Source organism: Ursus maritimus, unplaced genomic scaffold, assembly GCF_017311325.1.
Source record: "Ursus maritimus isolate PB19 unplaced genomic scaffold, ASM1731132v1 scaffold_16, whole genome shotgun sequence".
In the NCBI taxonomy this organism is placed as follows: Eukaryota; Metazoa; Chordata; class Mammalia; order Carnivora; family Ursidae; genus Ursus; species Ursus maritimus.
The window spans coordinates 46,716,924-46,731,385 of record NW_024424008.1 but is presented as its reverse complement, the minus strand read 5'-3'; the positions used below and the strand labels follow the sequence as shown (position 1 = coordinate 46,731,385).

General features: G+C 52.1%; 1 protein-coding gene across 1 annotated transcript in view; it reads left to right on the top strand.

Moving 5' to 3' along the window:
• The first annotated feature begins 778 nt into the window (after positions 1-778).
• Positions 779-14,462, top strand: part of SORL1 (sortilin related receptor 1) — a 154,159-nt gene continuing 140,475 nt past the window's right edge. The window contains exon 1 of the mRNA XM_008690173.2: positions 779-1,091. Coding sequence (XP_008688395.2) covers positions 816-1,091 — 276 coding nt within the window. The 5' untranslated portion in view covers positions 779-815. The remainder of the gene's footprint in view (positions 1,092-14,462) is intronic.

Sequence of the window (14,462 nt, the reverse complement as noted above, 5' to 3'; positions counted from 1 at the left end):
ATGGCGAGTCGCTTGTCAGACGTACCCTTGCTGTTACTGCCTCCGTGCAGGGGGCACAGCTACTGTACTTGAGGCCTGGGCAGTTTAGCTCGGTGGAGGGCAGTTTTTGGCCGCGGCCACTTCAAGTACGTTTTGATGCCCAGAGTAGTAGAAACCATGCGAGTTTCACAATGGGGGCGGGTTCATCCGGACTCTGATTTGCCCGCTGCCCTGTTCTGCGTGCTCTGAGCGAATTTCCTTTGGCTTCGGGCTCTCCCTTGGAGGTGGGGATGCAGCAGGGGCCGGGCGAGGTGGTCGTGCGGCCCGACGGAACCCCGGGGCGGTAGCAGTCAGGAAAGGAGACCCGCCACGGTTTAGGACGACCTCGACGCAACCTGGGAGAGGAGGCAACTAACTCTGGGGAAGGCGAGCGAGCCCCAACACAACTCTGGATTGCCGCAGGGCGCACGACGCGGTGCGCCCGCGGGCGGGCAAGGGGACGCACCCCAGCGGGCGCTCGCTGCCTTGACTTCCCCATCCCCGCGCGGGCGGCGGGGGGGAGGGGCCCGAGTCGCGCCGAGGCCGCCGAGCGCAGAAAGTGCGCGAAGGGGACGCGGCTGCGAGCCGCACACGTGACGGCGCCGCGCCGAGCCGAGCGGGACCCGGCGGCGGCGGCGGTGGAGGCTGCGGCGGGCGCAGCGGGGCGGCCCCGAGCGGCGCGGGCGGCCTGGAGCCCCGGGAGCGGCGCGCGCGGCCCCGGCCCAGCCGCCGTCCCAGCCTCGCGCTACACATTCTCTCCTGGCGGCGGCGCCACCTGCGGCAGCGTTCGCCCGAACATGGCGACACGGAGCAGCAGGAGGGAGTCGCGACTCCCCTTCCTATTCACCCTGGTCGCGCTGCTGCCGCCCGGGGCTCTGGGCGCGGTGTGGACGCAGACGCTGCACGGCGGCCGCGCGCCCCTGCCCCAGGACCGGGGCTTCCGCGTGGTGCAGGGCGAGCCGCGGGAGCCGGCGCTGTGGGCGCGCGGGGAGCCCCGGGGGGCGGACGAGAAGCCGCTCCGGAGGAGACGGAGCGCTGCCCTGCAGCCGGAGCCCATCAAGGTGTACGGACAGGTGAGCGGCCGGCCACCCGCTTTCCCCCAGCTCGTCCCTCTCCCCGCACTTCCTCAGCCCCGCATCCATCCTCTGCGGTCGTCTCCCAGGTTCAGGCACCACTGGGGACTTCCTGGCTTGCGTTTTTTTTTAAACCCCCCTCACATGAGTGTGCCCGTCCGCACTTGAATGGCATTGATCTTTCCTCCTTCCTGTCGATTTTAGCAAACGCCTTCCAGGTAACTCGCGGGGTGCAGTACCCATTTCCCCAGGGTGTGTGCACACCCGTGTAGTTTCCAGCAGATAGAGGAGGGGTGCAGCTTTATTTTCCATGTGGATGAAAAACGGGGTTTCTTCAGGGTACCGTCAGTTGGCAGTGGAGGCGAGCACCCTACAGTTGCAGGATACTTACACGGAGCAGCAGGGGGAGGGGGGCTCCCTACTTACCATTTTTAACCACAGTTAAGGTGGGCAGACCTGAAAGCGTGACTATCTTGGTTTGGTCAGAGTGAGAGAGAGAGAGAGAGAGTGAGTGTGTGTGTGTGTGTGTGTGTGTGTGTGTGTAAGGGCTGAATTTTGTTGTTTGTTGTGGGGGGGGGTCTATCCATTCCACCTTCCCCTTTGAGGTACCGACTTTATTTTTGGACAAGAATATTAACTCCTGGAACTTAGGGATTTGAAAGACTGCAAGAATCTGGTGGGCATTGTTATTCAGCAAGTGATTTATTTCTGTCCAGGCAATGGGCTTATTAGATCATAAGTAACATGAATTTCACTTTTATGGCCAGACTTACTGCTAGGAAGAGCAGACAGAGTTTGTGGATTAGTATCAGCATTGGCAAAATTAATTTGACCCTGTTATTGCCTCATGAGACTCCCAGCCCTGTGGTTATGATTGACATCAGCAAAACTAGAAGGTCAGTGGGGAAGAAAAAGTGGGACCGGAGGAGATGGTAAATTGCACGGTTTCTAGAGTCAAAATGTTCCCATTTAAAGCAGAAATTAAAAGGTTCGTCTGAATTCTTCCTCTCTTCACTGATTTTCTTTAGCCATTTCTTCAGGAAATGTACAGAATTAAACATTCAACCCTGGGAACCAGGAAGAACCTTATAAACCGTCTCACTGATTGTGCCATGTTGTTGATGAAAAAACGCAAGCTGGGAAAGGTGAAGTGACTAGCCCAAGGTCACATGTGGCAGGGTTGCCTGCTGTTTAGTTTTTTTTTTTTTTTTAAAGATTTTATTTATTTATGTGACAGAGAGACAGCCAGCGAGAGAGGGAACACAGCAGGGGGAGTGGGAGAGGAAGAAGCAGGCTCATAGCGGAAGAGCCTGATGTGGGACTCGATCCCGGATCGCCAGGATCACGCCCTGAGCCGAAGGCAGACGCTTTAACGACTGCGCTACCCAGGCGCCCCTGCTGTTTAGTTTTTGTTGGCATTATCTCAGTGACCTTTGGGTGATCAAATAGTTGCCCTCTCTTTCTGCAATGCTCCCTAAATAATTCTTTTCTACAATAAAAAATACATGGCTGCATAGGGGGTAGGGATGGTGACAAGTGGGTGGGAGCACTTGACTTCCATCTACATCAGGCCCTGGGAAAGACTGTGTGCCGAGGGGGATGTAGCTGCTGTGGGCAAAGGCTGCTGGAGCCTGCCTCCGTGTGTGTGTGTGTGTGTGTGTGTGTGTGTGTGTGTGTGTCCTGACCTTCTTCCCCTCTCCACCCTTATGAGAGACTTCCTTTTGTATGTGGAAAAGAAGACAGCAAGGTCCTTGCTCTCAACTGGGGCTGCAGCATCCCGATGTTGAGTAGGGGAGGGATAAAGAGAGACCGCCTTGTTCAAGGAGTCTTCCTGGCCGCCCAGCTCTGCCTTGGGCTTCAGTCAGCTCTCTGGGAGCTGGGGGCGGGGAGGGGTGGGAGTCTCTTCTTCCTGGGGTTCAGGTCCTCTGCAGCTGTAGTTTTGGCTGAGGGCAGAGCACGCTAGTCTCAACAGTATGCATGCAGGTACCATTTCCTCCTTGGGTTTGGTTTGTGAGGGCTCCTGGGGACTTGGGGCAAGTTAAAGATGAACTGTGTTCTCATTGGGAACGACTGCCCAACCCTTGGCTTTTCTATTTCTGAGCCAGCCAGATTGACTTTGGTTCAGTTGAAGGATGGAGAGCCAGCAGTACGACTCGGAATGATGAATTCCTACCAAGGGTGAAGGCCCAGGGCACTGTTTTCTCTGAGGCCCTCAGGTTAATAAAAGAGGGATTAACTTGAATCTTTAAGGCTCTGAGTTAGATAGAAGGAAGAACTTCCTGGTCCTGGGCTTTCTGCCACAAGCATATCTGACACAGCCCCTTTAGACTGCAGGCACAAGGGTCAGGGACTGAAAGGGTTTGGCGCACCCCTCTTGGACCTCTGGAGTAACTCTTCTATTTGGAATGACCTTTCTAACAAGGGTGACCATTTGCCCTGTTTTCCCTGGGACAGACCTAGTTTATAAGTTGTCCCTGCTGCTTATGAAAGCACTGCCTTCTCTCTCAAGTGTCAGGATGCAGGCTATAAATTATACGGCCATTCTGCTTCTAGCTCTAAGCCAAGTTCCATTTCAGCCCCCCCTCCCCTTTAACTGTTAAAGCCTAAGGAATTGCAGTGCTCTCCCACACTATGGCTCAAATGGAGTGTGGTTCTAAAGAGAGATGGGAGTGCAGATGAGGGAGGGTGGGGAATTTCGGATGTTTAGAGTTTAAGGAGTAGATAAAGCGAATGCGGCTACAGACACGTGCTGGGCAGGAGCCAGTGCACACGGACACAGCAAAGCCCCTGTAGCTCTACAGTCGGGTGGTAGAGGGTTGTGTGATATGGGAAGGCACCGGAGATGGAGGGATAAGGTCAGTGGGCTCAGACACTCCGCAGCTTCTTGCCCTCTGACCTTTGAGTGAGGTTGAGAGGATGCCTGGCCACACAGATTAGAGCTGCAAGCAGAGGCTGCCTGACCAAAGAAGCTGGAGGGCTGACATTAAGGCCACCAGCTTCAGGAAGGGGAGCCAGCAGTGCTTTTGCAGGGAGATACCTTCCTGCGGCTGAGAAAGAGCCCTGTGTTGGCATGTGGCTGCTTTTTCTTTGGCTCCACTAACCTACGGAGTAAACTAGGCACGGTTCTCGTGATCACAGTCATCCTCCTGTTCTCTGATGTGGGAGATGGGTTTCTGCCACGATTCCTTGCAGACGTGTTTGTAATAATGAAGCCTGGCAGTAGCGGTGAACACAAGTTGCTATCAGATATTGGGACTTTTCTGCCCAAGTTCGGAGTTTAGAAGTTGGGGCCAAATCCAAGAAGGGGGATTCCATAATTCTTTCCACACTGAGTTTCTTCCTGAATTGGTGTTCACTCCATGGCGCTCTGTCATCACGCTGCTTTTTCTCTGCCTGAGATGGTCTTCCCTGCTCCTGTCTTGGCTTGCAGAACCCCTGTGCCCTTCTTCAGCATCCAAGGAGCATCTCCTGGTTTTCCCAGGCTCCAGTGGGAAGAGTTCTTTTGAGCTTGGTTACAGCCCCAACAGCCTTGTGTTATAATTGCTTGTTTGTCTCATCTCCCTGTTGGCTCCTTGAGGGCACGGATCAAGCCTTTCTCTTCTCTGTGACTGGCACTTGGGAGCCCTTAATGAATATTTGTGGACCAACTGCCCATTTGGAAGAAGAGAAGCCTGGAGGGTAGGAAGCACATTCAAGTTCCAGAAAAGGTATTTATAAGGAGGACCATGGCGAGCCCACAGACAGAGAGTGAAAATGAGTTGGCTCTCTCAGTGGCGAGGATAGTGGAGTCCTGATTTTGCCGTGCTGTCCTGGGGGTTATTTTGAATAAAGAACTGGGATTCTGTTGTACAGAATCCTCCCTTTTACGGTGATTGTGGTATTGCTAATGGTGTTGTTTTGGGGAAAAATCCTTTGGAATGAAGGGCAAAGCCTAACACGATTTACAGGTTTATTTTCCTTCCAATGAGCTCTCTCTTCATAATTCCTGCTTTTTAGAGGCCGGGGAGTATTCAGTGTCCTGATTTGAGACTGAAAATAAAGTGTCTGTTACAGCACAAGGCCCTGGGACAAAGAGCCTCCTTTGGGGGTGGAATACTGTGTAGCTTTAGATCTCTTTGGAGTCGATTCTTGCAGGATACACTTGCTTGGGAAAGAATTGGCTGGTTGATTCTGAAGCTAGGATGCTTGACCTGTTTGCTTCCAGAAAATGAGAAGGCAAAGCATTTGCCCTTTCACATTGGCTTCTGTGTAGGTGAAGAGTTGCGGGGTGTGTTGGGTTGGCTCGGTAAAGGACGTGACCTTGAAAAACTTCCTGCTTCCACTTGGCATCTGTTCTTACCGCGTGTAGCTCTTTGCTCCGTCTCTGCCTACCGTTTAGTTCATCAAGAGCTTGTCCATCTTGGGGCATCGTGGGCAGAGGCTGTCAGAGGTGGAAGGAATGGGAGGAAAAGGAGAGGGGGGAGGAGATGGGAGATGTAAACAGATGAAACGAAAAGGTGTCTACCGTGTTTATTCAGCTTTCAGGGGGTAATACGTGTCTATAAGATAAAATTTGTACAAGAATATAGTGAGAAGTAAGTTTCCTCCCTCTCGTGTCCCTTGTTGACGTGCTGCCCCTTCTCAGTTGGCAACCACTGTCCTCCATTTTTCTGTATGTCTTTCCAGAAACATCCTATGCATGTACAGCACAGAGGTACAGAAAATTTGGCATTTGTAATAATCAGTGGCTTTCTGTGATCCATAGCCCCTGATAGCATGACTAATGAGGTTAGCTCTGGCTCCACAATATATTTATGGCATTTGACTCTCAAAAGGTAGGGAGTTCGATGAAGAGTCATAGTTACTTTTCCTCCAGGCCAGGGGAAAGAAAACTCACTCTCATGGCACTCTGAGGGTCCCTGCAGGCCGGGAGAACCGCACTGTAGCCCTGAGTCCCAGGCAGGCTGCTGGAAAGCAGTTCCCTAGAGATGAAGAGCCCAGGTGTGTGAGAATGTCAGAACCTAGAGACCATGGATCTTGGTTTTAACTCGTGTTCCTCTCGAGAATGTCTTCTTTATATTCTGTAAAATAAAGTTAATGGTGTGTTTAGTCGATTGCTTTGAGACCTGGGGTCCAGGAGGCAGGTCCTAACCGCAGCTAATATCCCAAAGCCAAAGGCGGATGTCGTCGGGTCATTTCATTGTCATATTTTGGTCTGTTCCTCCTTAGAGAGGAACAGATCATCTTTGTGTTGTCATTGTTTAATCCCAGAGCCAGAGATAGATGGAGCCGGCCGTGTCCTGTCCACTGTAGCGGGCAGACAGGAACATTCGAATAATCTGGAGGGGGAGGTTAATCCAAAAAGTAACCTGTTTGCCTTTGCTACGTGTTTATTTAGCCTTTTTATTAAAGCGGCAGTTTACCTTCCTGATTAAATTTTGCTTAGGTGAATAGTAAAATGAGCTTTGCGTTCTTCCAAGAGCTGATCTGTGAGATGGCTGGCACTAATGTGTTCAGGGGAAGCCAGTTTGGCGTTGAGAATTTTCGACAGTAATTCAGAGGTGGGTAATTGAGAGTTCACTGCACGGAAGTAGATTCAAGCCGAGGTATTACACGAACTTTTCCTCCATTTTTTAAGATTCAGTTGTGATGGAAAGGAAAGGAGAGCTCGCTGCATTTTGGTTTGAATATTCGAGGATTAGTATTTCTTCAGAAGTGGTCTGGGCTGCTAGGGGTGAGGCATTTTCTTTGCTGAGCGCAGAACCTTCCTACGTATTCTTTGGGTATACCCAGATCCATTGGCACAGGGCATATTCAGTCCAGCCACGTAGATGTAAAAATCAATTTCCCTCAGTTTAAAATGAGCCACAGTTAATTTTGACCTAATTTATTGGTTTATCGACCTGTGGACCTAGGGCCTTCGAAGAAGTGGCATGGGCAGCCTTCTAGCATTGAAGTGGCCGATAATGCTGTAAATCAGAGAAGGCAGGCTCGGTGGCTGATCGGCATCAAGATTTGGGTTGTCTCCTACCTTATTGTGAGACCCCCCATTTTTCTTTTTTTATTATCTCATGAAGCATGCTTTGTGCATTTGGGGGTGGGTCCCCTAAAAATAGAGCTTCATAACAATCAGGACTGCCGTGGGGAGTCAAAAATAAGCACACAATTCTGTTACCCCCTGGGTCATTGTTAATAAGAACGGTGACCTCCATGATCGTGTCCCTGCCGCCAGCCAAGAGCGGGAAGACCCTGCCTCCCTGGGCTCCTGGCGGAGCTTCTAACGCAGCTCTTTGACAGGTCTTTCTGCGGTGCCGGAGATGCTCCGTGTGCATGGCCCAGCATGTCGAGTGGCGTATACGGTGGTGGAAGACTTGAAACGTGGCTGCTGTGACCGAAGAATTGAATTTCTTTTCTTTCACTTAATTTTAATGAATTCAATTTAAGTTGAACTGGCCACATGTGGCCCTTGGCTACTGCATTGGGAGGCATCGCTTTAATGGCAGGAGGCCTGCCTTTTCCAGGGCCGGGCAGCCTCTGCTTCACCCGGGAGAGACGCTGTATGCATTTGTTCCCACCACAAACAGCGGGGGCAAAGCGAGAGTTGAGGGCTGAGGTCTGAACCAGGCTTCGGTGGCTGCGGACCGCCAGGTTGGGTGGCGGGAGACAGGGGCCTCTCCTGTCTAGGTCGGAACGCATCCGTGGCCATGGAGGATGCTGAGGGTGCAGTGTTCACGTGGTGGGGGGGTGGGGACCTCTGCACGGTTGCCTCCTTGCATCCGTCACTTGGGTGATGAAGGCTGACCTCTTTTCCTTCTCCTTTTTTTTTTTTTTTAAGATTTTATTTATTTATTGGACGGGGAGAGAGAGAGTGTGTATGCAAGAGAGCCCAAGCAGAGGGAGTGGCAGGGAGCCCCCTGCAGGACTCGATCCCAGGACCCTGGGATCATGACCTGAGCCCAAGGCAGATGTTTCACCGACTGAGCCACCCGTGGGCGCCCCAGTGCCTTCCCTTTCGTTGTGGCCTGGCACAGACAGCTCCCTCGGCCCAGGCTTTGCCGCGTGGTGAGCAATGGAAGATGTAAACAGTGCCTCCCCGGCGGAGCCCTCTCCTCCCCGCCCCTGCCCTCCGCTTCCTGTGTGCTTATTGACTTACCTCCGCGGAGCTGAGTCTGTCTTTCGTCCCTGCGACCCTGCAGGCTGGCATGAAGACAAACAGCACGGGGCGTGTGGTCTTCATCACTGCATGGATCCCCCCGCTTCCCGGCCGGCCCCGTAACTTAGCATGACTCTGCTGTGGCTGCCGCCTCAAGCCCTCGGCTCGGAAAATCGGGACCCTTCACGATGATTTATCTCCAGTCCCCTGAATTAGATTAAAAAACACAGCTACGAATTTTCAGAAAGGCAGGCTGATGTGATTATGTCCCAAATTTGAGTGGCAGACAAGGGCAATAAAAAGATGTACTTATAGGCGTTTTGGGCCGCGTGGGGGCCAATGTGCTCTGTATTATTCTCCCCACCCCCCTTTTTTTGGGTTTTTTAATGAAGAACTTGAGTGATATTGCTTCTGTTACGTAGAAAAGAGGCTAGCCTGTTCAGTAGAAACTTATTACATCAAAAACTAAGGTTATACTGTATGGTAACTAGCATAACATAATAAAAAATTATTTTTAAAAAGAAAAAAAAGAAACTTTTTCCCCCAGAATAACTATGGATCGAAGTGGGGGAGGGGGCTAGTAGGGTGATTCTTACATTAAATAGATGTGGGTTTGAGCCATTGAGTGGGTCCCGAATTGGGAATTTAAGACGCTAGTTGGTACTGGGGTGAGATCCATTTTACTCTGGTGGGCTGGGGAGCTGAGTAATGTCTTGATGAAGTTTTGAACTCCTAGGAAACCTCTATGTCCGGAAGAAATTAGGAAAAGCTGGGATGGGTTCATTGAACTTGGAGGGCTGGGGCTCAAAGCAGCCTTGGGTCAAAGGCTCTACTTTGGAGGCTGTCACTGTGCACACACAAGTGGGTGCCCACGAGAGAGGCCGTGGATGGGGTCAGGGTCCAGACAGTAGGGGTCCCTGCTTCTCGTTATCCCAGGGGATGCATGCATAGACGACAGTTCTGTGTGGGTCAGCCCAGGGACTTGGGAAGAAAGGCCAGTGCTGGCCTGCCCAAGGATCCCCACAGGAGAACCCACTGATGGCAGGGCATGGGGACAGAGCGGAGGTGGGCGAGTGGCCTGGGAAACTGTGGGCATGTTTTGGGGAGACTTGAAGTGTTTGAAACCATTCTTTGCATAATGGGGAGACCGGGTCTCTAGGCCTTACCTCCTCTGTATGTATTTAGTCCCCTGAAGTTCTCTCACTGAGAAATTGAAAAAAATCCTGCAGTTCACTGTGCCCAAGGCTTGCTGCATTGGACAAGGCGTCTGCTGCTGGTGGTGATGGAAGGGCTCTTGCGGCAGCAAGGCATTGAATCTTTAGAGGAGACAGATGAAGGAGGGATGTGGACTCGGACAGGGGTGAAAGGACAGTCTGCTCTGAGCTGGAGGGGGGTTGTTGAGCTACCTGAGAGGGCTGGGGGTGGGGTGGGGGTTGCTTCCAGCTGGTGCCTTGCATTCCTGCAGCTCAGAAGGCATCTTGCATTACCGGGGAGTCAGTCAGCCGTGCTATTGGGCGGGATGTGCTCTGCTCTTGGTTAGCTTCCCTCAGCGTGGTACAGAAGCCACTGGGAAGGGGAAGGCCCGATGCAGGATTTAATTAATTAATTAATTAATTAATAAAAAGATTTTATTTATTTATTTGACAGAGAGAGAGACAGCCAGCAAGAGAGAGAACACAAGCCGGGGGAGTGGGAGAGGAAGGAGCAGGGAGCCCGATGTGGGGCTTGATCTCAGGGCCCTGGGATCACGCCCTGGGCCGAAGGCAGACGCTTAACTGCTGACGCAGGCATCCCATGATGCAGGATTTAAATGTGTTCCTTTGGGTCAAGGAAAGTGCAAGAAATCAGTGCCACCTCTTAGGCCTCTGGGTTCCAGCCCTGGCCGACGTTCATTTTTTATATGGAGCTGCTTTGTGAAGAATGGCTTTTTCTGGTATAAACCATCGACCAACAACAGAAGGAAGTAATGTTTTAGCATTTTGAAGTTTATGAAATATATTCGCAGATAACCTCTCATTGGATGCTGCTTGCAGTCCCGTAAAATCAGGAAGATAAGGATTCTTTTTCTTCTCATTTCACAGAGGGGTGTTTTGAGGCTCCCAGAAGGGGTAGTGACGTACCAAAGGTTTTGCAGCTAATAAGTCGTAGAGACCAAGACTCAAACCCAGGCCTCCGACTTGTCTCCAGGGTCCCGTGGTACACTTGCCCCTTGCCAGTATTCCAGGGAGAGCTTTGCTCTCAGCCAGGGACCCACAGCCTGTTTGCTGTGAACTCTCCTTTCCCCCCCTGAAAACCTGGAGATCGCCTATGAGTCTGCCTTCCCCTTTGGCTCTCCTGGCTACGCTAATTTTCCTGTAGCTTTTCAAACTTGACAGTCCCCGTGTCTCCCCTGTTCCTGGCTTTTGCTCTGCTCATGCCTGGGTCCAGACCTTTCTCCTCCACCCCATTTCCCCTAACCCTGCGCTGCCTGCTGTAGGTCATGTCTTCAGTCTGTGGGGCAGTCAGTCACACCATCTCCGCCACACGAGGTCAGGCCCCTGCCCCCAGACATCCTGTTTCCTGACTCCTAGCATGGTGTCTGCTGTGTAGTAAGTGCTCGATAAATACGAATGAACGAGGGTGGGGGGCTATTTATGGGGAAACTGCAGACCCAGAGAGGAAGGGTACAGAAAGCGCGTGTTGTGAAGCCATCATGCAGAGCTCTTGGAAACGGCTTGGGTGGACGGGTGAATCCTTGTTTGAGGCTGGCCCTAGCTCACGTGCTCAGCGGCCCATTAACAAAGCCCGGTTTGAGGCTCCGCCTGTATGCCCTGCTCTGGGGTCCTGTGGAACAGCACCTCTGACTCTTTCTCTGGGCTTATTAACCTCATCTGCAAAATGTGGAAGTCGGTTTGGATGTTCTCTGAGGTTCCTTCTGGCCCGATGTTTTCTTTTTCTTACTCACCGACTGGTGAATTAAGGGGTGATTATTTTCAAGACAGAGATTGTTCACAGGTTCTGTTTACTAGGGAGACCTCCCTGAATCGCAGAGCTGCTGTTTGCTAAATGACAAAGTGGGGTTCCTCAGGAAGGGGTGCCACACGTAGAGGTCAGTGGTGGCTAGATTCTGCTTGCCAAGGATCGATCAGAAATAAAGGTAGATCTTTCTGAACTGGTATTTTAAGTCAGTGAAAATATGATTCTCACCCTTTGGGTAGAGAGAAAGCAAAAGACATCTACCTACCTGTCTACTTACCTGTCTTCTAAAGAGAGCTCCCGACTGAGGTTAAGGAGATGGTGGTGAAATGCTCAGTTTTTTCATCCACGGTCATTCTCTCTTTGTTTGCTCATCTGTAAAATGGGCCGCCTGAATTTCTCAGCAGAGTCGTTCGTGAGTTCCGTGGGCGAAGCATCTTGAGCAAACCCAAGTCAGATGCTTGCGCAGACACTCCCTGGGCAGGGGCTGTCTGCAGGGAGTTCTTAAACTAGATTCCAGTTCTCCTTCAGAGGTGGGGCGCCCAGGGAGGGTAACGAGCCTGCTAAATATAGTGAGGACACCGTCCTGAATGGGGACACGGAGGGGCCGTTTGCCTACCTAGCATTTAGGTCGTGCAAATGGATGGTCTGAGAAACCCTTGTTATTCTTGGACCTCGGGAGCCTGTCTTTGGTTTCCTGAGGCCTGTCCTGACGTTCAGGGGTTTAGCAGCTGCCTCTGGCCTCGAAATTGGAGGACGTGGTATTTGTTTCATACTTCATTGCAGACTTTTAAAAATGCTTCTTCATATTTCCCTGCTAGTGAGGCAGAGAAATGAACCAGACTGCCTTGTTTGTCCTCCTCGTCCTGTGTTCTGGGAAGAAGCTGTGTAGGAGTGGTGAGGGCCACGGGCTGTGGGTGTCTAGGACATCCTGACCTTCAGGTTTGACTAACTGGCAGGAGGTAATGGCAGAAGAAATGAATGGAGATGAGGTGGGGCCTGTTCCATTAAGGACCCCACCTCCTGAATAAGCCTGAATGCGTATACAGCTTTGGACGGTTTTATTGTAAATATCTTATCACTGGTCAGGCTTGCAGCACTGATTTCCCCCAGAAGTGCTCTGTGTACCCTTGACAAGGGGAGGCATTACTGAAGAGCCTCAGAGAGTGCCTGGCACCCAGTAGGCCTCAGTGCCTTCATCAGTAAGTGAATGCTGGAGCAATCAGCGCCTCCATACAACAGGCAATTTATTTGTCCTCCCTTCTATTTATAACAACCTGGAGCTTGGGGCTTGGGTGGCAGCAGATTCTTTTTCTCACTCTGAATAATGAGGCAAATCATTGAACCTCTTTGGAACGCCAGGGCGTGCTGGGGGGCTGAGAGACAGCATGGGGGTGGCTTGGACTGAGGTGTGTTCAGTGTGGGGGTGGTGACGATTGTTGGGAGCTGGAAGTGGATGCTGGTTCAGAGCTTGTGGCCATTTCTCCTGCGAGCAGGGACCAGGGGCCGGTGGTCAGGGGCCAGAGGCCGGCGAGCAGGGGCCAGGGGCCGGCGAGCAGGGACCAGGGGCCAGGGGCCGGTGAGCAGGGAGCGGGAGGCCTGCGGGGATACCGTGGTGCTGCAGACGCCGCTGACAGCACTTTGAAGGATTGCTTTGGCCAGAGACCTACTCCTCAGCCTGCCTCCTCTATGACTCATTTGGGCTGCATATTTTGGTAGCAGGAAAGATCGAGAGGAGATGAAACAAGCATTTCTTAAGAGTGGGAGCTCCCCGGTATTAGATCAGCACCTTGAAAATATGATGTTCTTTACAGGTCACGGATACAGACAGGCTTTTAAAAAAATATATTATTGAGATGAAATTCACATAACACTAACCACGTTCACGTGAACAGTGCAGTGGCTTATAGTCCATTCACGATGTTGTGCAACCACTGCCCCCTGCCTAGTTCCAGTTCTCCAAAATAAAACCCCTTGCCTGTGACATGGTTACTCCCTAGGTCCCTTTCCCCCCAGCCCCTGGCAACCACCAGTCTGCTTTCCATCTGTATGGATTTACCGATTCCGGACCGAGTCCGGACCTTTCATGTATGTGGAATCAGGCTCTATCGTGACCTTGTGTGTTTAGCTTCTTTCAGTAGCGTAGTGTTTTTGAGGTTTGTCCCCGTCGTGGCATTTATCAGATCATGGAGTTTTAACAGCTACCCCAAATACCCAAAGACAGCCTCTCCCCGAAGCAGTGAGTCGTCGGATCCCAGGTATACTGCCAGTAGGAAGGGGAATGGCCTGGATTCACCGCTCCCCAGATAAGCTGCATTACGGACACCCGGAGCGTCTCTTTTAAAAACAGGAATTCCTGGGCCCCAGTCAGAGACGGAGCTGACCCGGGAGGTCTGTGGTGGTTCTTTCAGCCCGGTTTGGGAGTCCCAGACCGGATGACCTCGCGGACATGAACGACCTGCCCGGGAGCCTCCCCGAGGCTGCAAGTACCTCCCGGGCGCTGTGGGTTGTTGATGACGCGGTTTCTGTGTGCGGAGATTGCGGTGGCATGCGATTTTTCTCTGCCTTCCGAGGGGAGGCATCGGGCCCCTCCCTGCTGCTTTTACAGCTCCAGTTAACTGTGTCTCATTTATTAAGCCCCCCCCCCCTTTTTTTTAAAGGTGTTTCACCAAGCTTGCCTTCGGCTTCCTTTGTCAGAAAGCCCTTGGACGCTCTGACGCTTGTCCTTTGTGCTGCTCTCACCCCTTCACCTCTGTTCGGACGGGTTTGGGGCCTCATAAATCTCACGTCTGCTGGGGAGAGAGGCTTCGGTACGTACCATGGAGACCTCTTTCCCACTCTCCTCACCGGAGGCTCTGTAACCTGTTCAGAGCGTGATTTGATTGTCACCGGCCTGGGGGACCATTCTGAGGTTGCCCGAGGCAGATATCGGGGGGGGGGGGGTGCTTTTTCGTGCCAGACCCTGAGAACTCGGGTGGTTCTTCCAGGTGCCGAATCCTTTATTGTATCGATGTTTGCACACGTACTATTTATTCCCGTCTGGTTCTAAGGGCGAGAATGGTTTGGGGGGGAAAGACTTTTAGCCTGAAATCCCAGGGTACTTGGGCTATTGGGCTTCTGATTTGTAGATGCTTCGAGATTCCTCCCAGAGGCGTGAGCTGGAGGGGGAGAGGTGGGAGAACGGGAAGGCTGGAGTAAGGCCCCGTCAGCTGCTGGTGGGGATTCCCTTCTCGGCTTTTCCCCTGTAGCGTTCTGGGTTACGTTATTTACTTTCTTCTGTTTTG